General features: G+C 44.4%; 1 protein-coding gene across 7 annotated transcripts in view; it reads right to left on the bottom strand.

Moving 5' to 3' along the window:
- The window catches only part of atp11c (ATPase phospholipid transporting 11C), a 44798-nt gene extending 31391 nt beyond the window's left edge, over positions 1 to 13407 (bottom strand). For all 7 annotated transcript variants that reach the window (XM_056439157.1, XM_056439158.1, XM_056439155.1 and 4 more), the window contains exon 1: positions 12923 to 13407. In XM_056439157.1, the coding sequence (XP_056295132.1) occupies positions 12923 to 12949 (27 nt within the window). In that variant the 5' untranslated portion in view covers positions 12950 to 13407. The remainder of the gene's footprint in view (positions 1 to 12922) is intronic.
- Positions 13408 to 13666: the final 259 nt, after the last annotated feature.

Below are 13666 nucleotides of genomic sequence, written 5' to 3'. Positions count from 1 at the left end.
CGGCCGCCAGAGAATGAAGGGAGGGAGTGGGAGGAAAAAAAGAGTGCGAGAGAAAGAAAGTACAACAGAATAGAAGGACATGAGCACATCCCGCTTTTCTTTATCAAACAACAACCAGTCCCCTGACGGAGCAGTAACCCAGGAACACCCCCATGGACTGCTGCGATCATTCGTTTGAATCAGCTGCAGCATGTATGGCACTTATCCTTCCTCGGTACTCTGACAAATGCTTCAAAGCTACTCGCATTCCAGATATGCACAAAAACTAAGGGTTAGTACAAAGGGCTGAGCATGCAAAATATAAAATGCAAATAAGGAACAATTTACAAAACAAATTAGGCTTGATCCAAAGTGCCTGTGAAGGGCTCTGGCGTGTACCTTTAGGGTTACAGGTCAGACAGTCCACAGTATAGGTTGGCTGGCTTCTGCTGGTGACAATCTATCACCATCTAGGGTTGATTATGCACAAGAGCCAAGCTAATGCACATTTTCAAGGTCACAGGCCTTTCAGATAAATAAACACTACGGAAACATTGTTGCAACAACCTACATAAGCTTTGGGCCTCAGAGTATTCTTAAAAAATAAATGTTGGCACCTACACAAACATAATTCATGCTGAAAATTAGATTCTGTATAAAATGAGGAAGTAGACAGAGCCCTGGGGTCCTAAAGATAAGAAAATAACTATTGAATGGCCATTGATTTAGTGGCAAATTCACTGTAAAATATAATGAGGGTAAGACCATGAGGCCCACTTCATTTCTGAGCAGTTACGTGAACCGATTGCATCATCTATACCTCATTGTCAAAGGTCAAACAAAGCCCTTCACTGCCAATGAGGAGCTAGTAAAGGAAAAGTGGCCTAAAGTCAGGTGCCAGTACGTCAACAACAAACAGCAGATTAATCCACGATGAAAAAGCATCAGCTCCCAAACATGACTGAAGATCAATAAAGCAAACATCTCATTTTAATTTGAGCTGAGATGTAATAGCTCAGTCAGAAATAAATGGCGCATTAGAGAATTGAGTGGCTCTGAAACTTTACATTAAATAACACTCTCATTTAAATTATACACAAATTGTGAAATGGGCCCCGGAAGCGACCGTGAGAAGACAGGACTGTATTCAGCTACTGCCGAACTCCCGTGATGACGGCTCGGGTCTGATGACACGGCGTCCCGTCACACCGTCTCACTATTCAGGGACAATCCCGCTTTGTCACAATCTGCATGCCGTTAGCTGAACAGACACACTGGGTAACGAGAAACGTACAAGGCCACGCACACTGCAACGCAATCCATCACACGCGTAACTCCCTGACAGTGCAGCCATGTGAAACTCTTTCAATCACAGTGGTGCATCACTTTTAAAGGAGAGATGTCGATTCAACTCTGTTGATATTGTCTTGTAAGATTTAATTAGTATTCCGATATACACAAAGAGGACAAACAACCAGTTTTCTTTCATTTTTTTAAATCACATTTTAATTAAAAAGCTAATTGATTAATGAATTCAGATGCACCTTTGATGTAAGTAGGCTGTGTAATGTGTAACGCAAGTTACCTCAGTGCAATCCGCTTTCTAACATAATCTTTGTTCGCTCAGTTTTGGGCAAGCTAAGCATTGTGGAATTTAAGTCAATGCAATCCAAACCTGGGCTGCAACTAACAATTACTTTCACTATCAATGAATCTGCGGCTTATTTTCTTGACAAAATTGATTAATCGTTTGGTCTTAAAAAAGTCAGGCATTTTCAGAGCCCTGGGTAAAATGTTAACGTTGTTGTTTGTTTGTTTGTTTGTTTTGTTTGACCAGCAATCTAAATACAAAACATGTATTTAATGTGCATTAATACAAAACACCAAAAAAGCAGAATAGTTTCTGCAACAACAAAAAAAGAATCAAAAGTAAGATGTAGTGGTGTGAAGGTACGTTCACACTAAAAGCGACGCGATTTGTCGCTTCGCCCAAAACGCTTGAGTTTACTCGCTCGACCATTTGGCGTGTTCACGTCATAAGTGTCGCGACGCTCCGTGAGGGGCGGGGCTTAACTCTGTGGATTGTCTCAGTAAAGACCATTATCATCTCCTTCATCCACCATGAAGAACTAACCACTAGCTCTGCGTTATACTTGTTGAGGACATCCCACACACGTCGGAACATCCAACGCCCTCGTGTTTGGGTTAATAACATTAATATCATATATATATATATATTTATACATGACATCACCCGTAGGCTCACACAGCTCGGTCACTTTCACGGATGAAGTTACGTTACGTCTGAAAGACTTCCGCTTCCAGCGCTACGAGAGCGGAACATCTAAACGCTGTTATTGTGTTCATAACATTATAATATATGTTATTGTGTTCATAACATTATAATATATGTTATTGTGTTCATAACATTATAATAATGTTTTTGTGTTCATAACTTTATTATCCTCCTTGTTCTGATTCAACAACGGCGGGACAGCGATGACGCGGAGCAACTCGAGAGCTGATTGGCCCGAGTTGCGAAGTGATCGCCTCAAAGTTGAAATATTTCAACGAGGGGCGACAATTGTGACGCTCAAAACACGGCGCTGTAAACGCGTCGCCCACATTGCGTCGCCCCAAACGCAGAAAAATGTCGCGTTTAACGCAGCCACACGCGTCTGTACGTTGACTTTTCATGAGTTTCGGTCGCGCGAAAAAATCGCATTGCTTTTGGTCCTGCTAGGATTACCCACATAGTTCATGTCATAAGACACCTATACAACTACCGTTATCCGGAAGCACGGCACCAAAAGCAACAGGATGTACTGTTTGTGTTCATCTGAGAGGCATCTTTCAGTTGTCCTGATCCTAAAATTGTGTGTTGATCACAAATCATGCACGACACACAGGTATGCGAGTCGCTCCCGAATAGAAATCCACATCAAGTTTCCTTTCACAAAGCCATTCTTTATGGACACGTATTGACATAAATCTGTCAAGGAGCAGAGAGCGAATGGCTCTGGCTCTCGCTTGTATCTTTATTTGTCAAGCAAAGATTAACTGAAGCGTGGCTCCAGCTGCATACACATGCATCTCCAGACGAGGAGCATTTGTTATCTAGCGAGTGAAACTGACTAGCATCTCTGAACAATTGGCCAATCAAGATGCTTCCACAATGTGTAGAGGGCAAAGGGTTAGTGACGGCAGGAGCGACATCGGCACCAGGGAGCGTTATGTACCCCGACACAAATAGATATCGAGGTCAAACCAAATCAATCCCTGTGACTTATTCTTACCAAAGTGCTGAAGCAAATCGAAGTGCGTTTAAAAGAAGACGGCAGGTGAAAGCTTTCCTGCTCCTGTGGGATTGTAACGTGAGAACAGGAGAGAACGCGACACACGCATGTTCAGTATGTTCAGTATGGAATGCAGGAGCTGTGGCATTCAACTTAAAAAAACACTCTACTTATCAAACCCATTTAATGAGGTGTGAGGGAGCTGAGTGGAAGCGAGAGCACTGGGGACCGATGCGGGTACTTCTTTGTCTCCTGCACGAATAACACTGAGAACGACAGAGTCCATGTTCTTGTTTGACCTTAGTATCCATTTCATGTAATTCTCTGTACAAAACTGAACCGCACAAAGAACCGCACACGGTCTAATTAGGTTGTACGAGTACATGAAAAGAGTGGGCTGAAGAGTGTGCGGGCGGCTCAGTCCTTTATCCTATTCCACTACTTAGCAATATCTGCTTCAGCTGTACCTTATCTATCCTATCAGGTTTTATGATGTCGCTTTCAGCTTTAGTGGACTCATCACAGGTCAACCTTATCTGCCTCTTCATGTGGTGCATATTAGCAGTTTTCCCTCTACCACACTCAAGAAAAACCATCACAGGGAAAGTCCCAGGATAAGATCTATGATATTGGCGGAAGTCTAGGCCTAAATATCAAATTATAGTGTGTAATGGCTTGAATAAATAATAGTGTAAATAACTTCAGTGAGCCGTTGCAAGAAATATTAATGACAATGGTAAAAACAGCCTAACATAAAGTTGCTTTTAAAGAGGCGAGTGATGAATGTTTGAATGCAGTACTCTATCTGGCACTTGCTGCTCTTTCTCGTCAGCTCACTGGTCTGTCTTCTTCCAACATGCTCACTCTGTCTCACTAATTGTAACTCCCTCAGATTTGATTACACATCAAGGCGCTCAGTGCCTCGCTTGCAAAGCATTTAGAGAGGCTACATCATCTTTTTAAGATAATAGAGACACATAAACATCAAACCAATAGTGAAAGGTTTGTCATGGCAATGACTTTAGGTATTCACTTTTGTTGCATTTCCTGAAATAAAAGCTATTTCACATCACATTGACTAATCTGCCTAAATGTAACGATGCTTTGTTTAATTTCAGTGAACAGATACGCAAGACAATCTCAAATCACAGAAAACCTCATTTAGTTTAATTAAACTATCTTATGTTCAATACAGTAGGAACATATTGTCTCACAATGATAACAATTGATATTATTCTACCTCATCTTTTGATTAGAACAAAACTTTTTGCCGTTTTCTTTTTCAACTTCAGTCTGTCCTCTATACCCACAACTGGGAGCACATCTTCATCAGTACACCCTAAAATGAGTCTTTTGCTTGCCCATACTTTGAGGCTACCAATTCAAGGAAAAGCAGAGTCATTACCCCATCGAACAGGTGTTACCTCCATCATGGATCCACCAACCCTCGGCCTATGGCATAGTCTACAGAGCCCATATCAGCGGCTACTCGCTCCTCTTTTCCACTGTTTGCACTCCGTGATGAATAGCCCCGCAGAGTAATAATAGTCCAACTTGAACCGAGCGTTGACCCTAAGGGGCTGTTGTGGATAGGCAAAGGCTCATTGTTCTACGAGCATCCCTGCAGCTGTACAAGACACAGAGTGTACTGTACCATGGGCTGGTACTGGCCTACATTACACCGAGTCCCTCGACAATGGGGAGGAGGGGAAACTCATCGAGACCGCGTACTGGGAGCTGCTTCCTCAATCATTTGGTCATCTCAAAAAGCCAGAGACAGATATTGTGTCAACTCATTTTGCAATACCCACTGAGTTTACAGAAATGTTTACAGTGTAAAAATGAACAGCGTGTGACTAGATGGGAGGTAGGGCTGGATAATTCAGTATGATGATTTATCGTCTTTCAATTGGAATCATATCATAATGAAATCATAGAGATGTCATGATACACGATTGCATTGTCTTAATTCATAAGCATATAATGAAGTCAGTATGTGCGGTTCTCACCCAATCTGAATTGAAGAGAATTGAGCTTCCGGGACCGTCTTCATCTGATCACTAAGCGTCTTTGTGTATTTAGAAAAGGGCTATATAAGTTTGAATTGTTATTATTATGTATTAGTCTGCATTAATAGTAATGCAATAGTATATAACTATAGTATATATATATATATATATTCTTTAACATGAAAGTGAGCACAAACTATGCTAATCACTAGTAGGAAACCCGTGGGCACTGTGGACAATCTACCTTGGAAGTGTTTGCCAACAGAGAAGATGAAATAGAGATGTTGTGAAAGACAAAAAACGGCCTGGAGACGGTACAGAAGGAAAAGTCGCACATTGCTGACAGAGGTCTGTGTTCATTTGTGTTTCTGAGGCACACTGTTCCTCAAAATAGAAACGTACTAAATAGAAGGCTAGAATGCAGCATAAACTTCACAAAGTTCTCACTAAGCAAGTTTTTTTCATACTGGCTAGTGTTAACGCATTAACATAGGGAGGCTTTGGTTTCGCTTTAGAAATTATATAGAACTAGAACGGGCACTCGGTAGCGCGCATACCTTCGCCGCAGCCACTTTTTTGGTACCTTTTCATGACCTTGACCTTTGACCCGATCGATCCCAAAATCTAATCAAATGGTCCCCGGATAAAAACCAATCATCCCACCAAATTTCATGTGCTTTGGTTTAATACTTTTTGAGTTATGCGAATAACACACAAACACACACACATATACAAATAAATAAATAAATACACAGCGATCAAAACATAACCTTCCGCAGAATGCGAAGGTAAATTCAGCTTGAACTTTGTCCCCAAAGCTACCATCCTCTAGACAAGTTAGCTCAGTAAGTCCTGGAGAGAATGACAAAAGTCAACAGGGCTCGAATGGAGAGAAAAAACCCTCCATGCGCTGTGCTTTAAGACTGGGCAAACTGAGCTCATTGAGCAGAGGCCTCGTCGAGGATTAATCCATAATTAAAGAATTTAAAGTAGTGTAGCCATAAATGGAGTATGATATTTCCAGCCAAGATCCAGCTGCTTTTTCTATGTAGTGTATTGGTTGTAACTTAACTAAACTGCAAAACACAATGGCTTCATTCCCCCCACCATGTCTGGCAAAGAGCAAGTCAATACTAACAAAAAGGCATTTACAGTGCAACCTAATGCTGCAGACAAGATTTAAAAAATATCTGTCAGCTGCAGCCCTACTGATGACATTATCTTTAATAATGTACTGAGCTACACTGGCTTTAATTGCTATTCAATTAATTACCCTTAGACACTGCATCGGAGAGCACGGGTCTGATGACAAAAAACCATGTGGCTCTTTCCTGCTTTCTGCTCAGATGGCAGAGTTGATTTGGGGTCAGGTTTTCTCACCAGATGCGTTTTTCCCACTGAACTGTGACCACATTAAATATACCGATTCCTCCCTGTGACTGAGCTGTACCGCCTGCCGAGCTGGGAGTTTGTCGTGAAAGTATTTATTGTAGGCTGTTGCTCAACAGGGGTGTTCATGCGAGCGTGAGTGGGAGGCGGGATATTTTAATGTCACGCGGCACTCGTTAAATCCTCACCTGGACTTTGCTGCTCCTTTTGTGCGTCAGGTGACCAAATCAAAAACTGGGATGACAACACACTCACCTCCTCCCTCTGTGCTCAGACCAAAAAAATAAAAAAACAGCCCCCCACACAACTCAGCATTCTCTTCACATCTCACTGCGAATGCTCTCTGTGCAATGCTAGAGCTGGTGCATGGCACAGAACCGTTCCTGTACGTGGGTCAGGAAAAAGAGGAGTGATGCGAGGAGAATTCAAAATAAATGAAGCAACCTGAATTATTTAGAGGTACAAACTGAGAATTCAACCTAGCTTTTAAAAAGAAGTGGAAAAATGCCCAAAAAACACAATCCGTGTTCCCCTTGGATCTAACTTGACCCGTCCACTCCGATGTGAACCGCTGCAGAAAGCTGAAAAGAGTGTCCATTAGGTGGAGAAAGAGATGGAGGTGCAAAGAGGCTAAAGGTACACCCCCTGGTTTCACTCGAGTTGCTCGGGTTTGAGTCACAAAGGGCTTTCTTTACTCCCTACTATATTTCATCAGCTACCCCATCGCCGGACATTTATTCCTTCACACTGCCACCCTCCCCACACTAAATATATTTATTATCCTTCTGCGTGTTGCAGATGAGCTCCTTTGGTTGAGTTTCCATTACTGGGCAGTATGCAGGAGACCAGATGGATAGGAAGGAAGAGAAAGAAATCAGAGTAAGCTATTCTGTTGGCGAGCCAATTCACGGTGCAGGACTAATGGCGGCAAAACCGAGCACAGCTCTAAACAATACGCATCTCTCCTAATCAAAAAGACCTGGTAAATCAGATGCTTCTACGATGCCTTGTGTGGTCCGTGGCCTTCAGATGAGACTCTTAGCCTTACTGGTCACTAATGCTCTAATATCTTTCGTAGTTGGATAATATACTGACCTGAATGCAATATAAAAAATACAATTTGGAAGATGCTGAAGTAGAGTAACTATGCAGCAAAACTAAAATATAGATATGAAAAAAGCATCAAACATGACATTACAAAGTGCTTAAAATGCTATAAATTAGACTCATACCCCACCACTTGGAGGTCATAGGGAACTACTGTGTCGTTCAGCGGCAGGTCCAACAACATCCTCTTTTATTGCTGAACAAAGCATTAGTTTCCCCTGGGAAGAGTGATAAAGTCTCTGAAAATAAATTCAACCTTGTGTGTTTACGTTAGCAGAAAATTGCCTTAATGTTCAGGTGCGTGTGGTCTGTGTGCATGTACATCTGCGCTAAGTTGTGTTAGTGTGTGAATGCAGGTCTGTGTGGGCAGGTCTGTGTGGACAGGTCTGTGTGGACAGGTCTGTGTGGACAGGTCTGTGTGGACAGGTCTGTGTGGACAGGTCTGTGTGGACAGGTCTGTGTGGGCAGGTCTGTGTGGACAGGTCTGTGTGGACAGGTCTGTGTGGACAGGTCTGTGTGGACAGGTCTGTGTGGACAGGTTTGTGTGGACAGGTCTGTGTGGACAGGTCTGTGTGGGCAGGTCTGTGTGGGCAGGTCTGTGTGGGCAGGTCTGTGTGGACAGGTCTGTGTGGACAGGTCTGTGTGGACAGGTCTGTGTGGGCAGGTCTGTGTGGGCAGGTTTGTGTGGGCAGGTCTGTGTGGGCAGGTTTGTGTGGGCAGGTCTGTGTGGACAGGTCTGTGTGGGCAGGTCTGTGTGGGCAGGTCTGTGTGGACAGGTCTGTGTGGGCAGGTCTGTGTGGGCAGGTCTGTGTGGACAGGTCTGTGTGGGCAGGTCTGTGTGGGCAGGTCTGTGTGGACAGGTCTGTGTGGGCAGGTCTGTGTGGGCAGGTCTGTGTGGACAGGTCTGTGTGGACAGGTCTGTGTGGACAGGTCTGTGTGGGCAGGTCTGTGTGGGCAGGTCTGTGTGCACATATAAGGCCTGCCATAGCTCTGAGTTGACCTGAGAAACCGGTTTGCAGAGACCTGGGACTTCCAAACGCATTTGACATGCAATACTTCAAACATACACAACAACTCCTGGCAGGTAGAGCCTGTTTAGCAGAGCATGGGTCACAGTCAAGTAGAGACAGATCTCAAGTAGAGACAGGTCTGAGATTGATCCTGCTGCAGGATGGATAGACTGAAGAGAGCTGGAGAGGAGGGCAGAAGGGTGAGGGGGAAGCCCTACTGAGAGAGCAGAACCAGCGTGGCACTGCTCCCTGAGCAGAGGCACTAAATATTTTAGACTTCACTACACAGCCTTAGTACACAACTGTGTTTCCCCCTCAAAAGTTGTGATTTAAAGCTATATCGGGCCACAAGAAACACAACAACTCTCAAAGCATGGAGAAAAATATGAGACCTCACCGGAATGTGTATTAATCAAAATCTAAACCACATGGAAAAACTGTAGGGAAGAATCTCTTCCCTTCCCCAATCCTTTGATTAAATAGCACGTGGTATGTAGGGTTGGGTACCGAAACCCGGTGCCAATATGGTACCGGTTCCAATACAACCGGTATTACCCGGACCGAAACGCAACGCACATTTCGGTGCTTCTTTCCGGTGCCTGAGCCGATTGAAATTGAAAAAAACTATTGTTGTGAACTACTCAGGTGACTCCGCCCTGTCAGCAGGTTACGAGCCTCTCATATTTAACTGACAGCGGAGGCTGCGCCGTGTGTGACTACGTGAACCCGTGTGGAGCACACCAGCGTCAGGCTGGGCGCGATGGGGAGACCGTCACCGGTTACCCTGAACACGGGGAGACCGATGATGACGAGCAGCCTGAACTCAGATTAGTACCGTAACGTTGATTGCAAGTCTTGCATTCATAAAAGTATCCTAAGAAATAATAAATTAGCCATTATAACCACGCTTAAGCTAGCTCGTAGCTAGCGCTAGCTACGAGCTACGAGCGTGACAGTCTGCTAGCAGATGTGTTGATGTACAGCGATCCCGGCTGTATACCCGGTGTTACCGGGAATATAATGACAGTGGAATAAAGACCGTGGGGCGTCACTTTGTTTCAGTACTGAACTCTCGCTGTCAGAAGCAAAGCTTTATTTGTCACGTGTCATCTTCAGTCCCTCTGATTGGTTGTTCTCTTTGCCCATCAAAACAGTGACAGGATTAACCCTATAAAGTCTGCACATGGCAATACATATCACATATAATGGAGAACATATATTGTGTATGTTAACAGTCTGATATCCATTGTGTGTCAGTGCTCCATGATAACGGCTTCTACAGGGAATATGGCCAAAGAGGTTTTTAATGTCCTCATTGTGCGTTTTTAAAAAAAAGTATCGGTTCAGGCACCGGTATCGTTTTAAAAGTACCGGTTTAGCACCGGTATCGGAAAAAACCCAAACGATACCCATCCCTAGTGGTATGCTACTGAGACAAAAAATCATTATAATATTTAAGCGCTCAACATAAAGCGTGCCGAAATAACCCCAAGAGGCTGCTGTTGAAATTAAATCCGACAGCTTGTGTCGTGAAAAACAACCTTGAGCTCTTATACACAGAAGAAACGTGACTTACAACCTTGAAACAGCCCAGCTAACTTAACTGATTTTAAGTTGTGTGTTAGCATGGCCATCATATTAGGGTTTACTTATTATTTTCAATTAATCGTTTTGGAAATAAAGTGTCCTAAAATAGAGTACAAAGATGTTGGGTTAGGATTTTTTTTAAGAAGCAACATTATTCCTTTGAAAAAATGCTTGTTTAGTGAAGTGATTACATATCTACTCATTTGAGTACTAAACTATATTATTGTATTAACTGCAATATTAAGTATTAACTCCAAATAATTCCATTTGTTTCACTGTGATTGTCACATGTCATTTCCTGTCTTTGTGCACAGGGGAGCTTCAGTGTCACTGAACAGAGGATAACTTGCTACAGTACTCCAGTCAAACGGTGAAGCAGACACTTCACAAGTGTAATTTTAACCAAGCTAGAGAGTAGGAGGAAGTCTTTTCGTTACCATGGTGCAAAAGAAGATACTTAGGTGCTGCCAGGGTTTTTTCATGCGTCGGTGCACGGTGTTCTCCTTGCACTCAAGGCTGGGGCTCCCTCAATGAATACTATCACGTTTCCAGGCTCCACCTCTCGCAGATCATACTGCTGCCCTCAAGGGCTTCAGCGAACATCAAAGGAAGCTGTGTGATGTTGCATTCCTGTCAGAGCATTACAACCTCTGGAGCTCCCCCCCCCCCTGATGAAAAGCCCAGCCACACTCGCTCCCACAGCCATCTTTAATGATTTACCAAAGACACACTCAGGGTTTAATGGCACAGTGCATCATCGAGGAAGAGTCGAGTGACACACATGAAGCCTCCTCAGTTCCTTTTGGTCGGAGCAGTCACACTCTCCCTCCTTCTCTCCATCGGTTCCCACAAGGGGAGGGTGGTGTGAATCAGGAGGCAGACAGCCAGAGCCTCAGATAACGGCACTGTGTGCATCAATGGCAGTGTGGCTGGCTGCCCCGCACAAAATATTATTTACAGCTCACACTGGAGAAAGTTACAGCAGCAATCCTCTCCAGAAGGAGGGAAATCATCTGACCTGGCAACACTTAGAGTGACGCTAGAACGAGGGTCAGGCACTATAATTATTATGTTGCTTCCCCTTATTCTCTGTCACTATCTATACTGCTCAGAGCCCGTGGGGCACTCACACCACTGGGGACAACAGGTTACTGGTGGATAGGAGGATGATAAAGAGGCAGTAAAGGCAGATTAGCATTTATAAACCTGGCCTTGCGGATCGTTGCTATACTTTCAACTAGCCCACTCATGGCTGATAAATATATGAGACAAGGGGCAGTGAAACCAATAGATGAACTTTAAAAAGGGAAAGGATTAAATTGACCAATCGTGAAATATGATGTAGAAGCAGTTCACACTGGCAAAATGCCAACTTTCAAATCCAGTGGCTGAATGCAGAGCAAGATAAGATAAGATATATACTTTATTAATCCCCAAGGGGAAATTAGTTCTCGGCATTCAACCCATCCTTAGTTATTAAGGAGCAGTGGGCTGCAGTGATGCGCCCGGGAAGCAACTGGGGGTTCAGTGCCTTGCTCAAGGACACTTCGACTTGCAACTAATGGGGAGAGCCGGGATCGAACCGACAACCTTGGGGTTGCAGGACCAGGACGACCCCCTTACCCCACTGAGCTACAGCCGCCCCAAAACATTAGAGCAAAGAGGGACTGTAGAGAAATTAGAACCAGATGTTTTTCATCCCATGAGGTCTGCAGATATAATTTTTTTTCACGTATACTTCTAGAGCAATGGTCTAAAAGATATTAGATCTAAAGATTCAAATAAAACCAAATGTGTTGCAGACTCTCATTGACTAAGTTTAACTGTTTCAACTTTAACTCTATCCATAAAGGTTACACAGAGAAAATGCATATTTTTGTATGCAGGGCACAATGCCTTGAAATAGAGTGCATATTTTTAGCATTTGGGACCCCAGAGGAAAGCAGTCCAGGTCTCTGGAGGCAGGTAGATAAGACAGAGCCTACTGCCTCAACACAGCTGAAGCTCCTGGGCTGGTTCACACACACATTCTCACAGGTGAGGCTCACTGTGTGACGATATGGTTCTTAAGAAGGTGAATTTACACGCAAGACACACAGGAAACAAGTCTGTGACCTGAGAGCGTAGTTTAATGACTCTAGTTCGATGGCTTCAGCTCACATCAAATTGCATCTGTCGTGACTTCCTGGCTGGCAAAGAACTTACCTAGCAGTGAGCTAACTGGCTGAGGGCAATGATGCGAGACCACCGCGGGCTCGTGCGGCTGACGGGCGGCGTGAGGTGACAGTGTGCCGCCGCTTCAGGCGCATTTCCGGCCAAAATGAAGTAAAGGCAAAAACCGGAAAAGCCAGTTTAGCCGAGTTACATTCTTAAACGACATAGTCACGGCAGTGAAAACCCAAGCAGCAGGGTGTGTGTGTGTGTGTATGTGTATGTGTGTGTGTGAGAGAGAGAGAGAGAGAGAGAGAGAGAGAGCGCGCGCGAGAGAGAGAGAGCGAGCGAGAGAGGGGGGCTGTGTGTGCGTGTTGATGCCAGGCACACCTACCAAACGGTTTAGTCTTCTCCGGAGCATCTTCTTCCGATTATCTTCTTTGATCCCGCGACACTGGTGAACTCTCCCGATTCAACAGACGCCTCCGAGGCTCCGCTTCAGCTGCTCCCGGGAATAACTTTACATGTATGTTAGTTAACCTGCTAGCCCCTTAGCTATCTACTCTCTACTCTACCGTTAGTTCTAGCTATGTGAACTGTCGCAGCGACGCTACATCGTTTCCATTTTGTTTGACTTCGGTATCCTCTCACCATTCGCATTCTCTCCCCCGGAATATTTTTCCGCGTTGCGGTGCATCCGACTAGTCGCGCTTCCCCTCGCTCAAGGCTGCCGGGGCAGTCCCTGACATTTCTCTCGCTGCCCTGTTGCTGAGACTCGTACGAATCATTTGTGGCGCTCGAGTCCTCCTCCCCGTTGACTCGCAAACTGCCGGAGACGCACCAGGGAAAAAAACTTCTCTCTTCAAATCGCTGTGCACAGGTCGCCTCACCTCCCTGTCAAACAATGTTTCACTCCGGCAGCCCACAAACGTGCCCACGTTCACAAGCTCCACCCGGCGAAGGTGCGGCGACTTTTGCTCGCACTGTATTGTGGGTAATGTGGTCTGAATTTGAACTACAACCTTTCCTATTCCCGGATACTTGACAGGAGGAGAACTGAATACAAGTCTCTTGTATATTTGTTCTCCGGGTAGGATTTTTAATAAAGTTACAGAATAATGGATAAAAAGCTTTGGGT

Source organism: Pseudoliparis swirei, chromosome 19 (assembly GCF_029220125.1).
Source record: "Pseudoliparis swirei isolate HS2019 ecotype Mariana Trench chromosome 19, NWPU_hadal_v1, whole genome shotgun sequence".
Classification (NCBI taxonomy): Eukaryota; Metazoa; Chordata; class Actinopteri; order Perciformes; family Liparidae; genus Pseudoliparis; species Pseudoliparis swirei.
The sequence above is the reverse complement of the archived record's forward strand: the minus strand, read 5'-3'. Positions and strand labels throughout refer to the sequence as shown.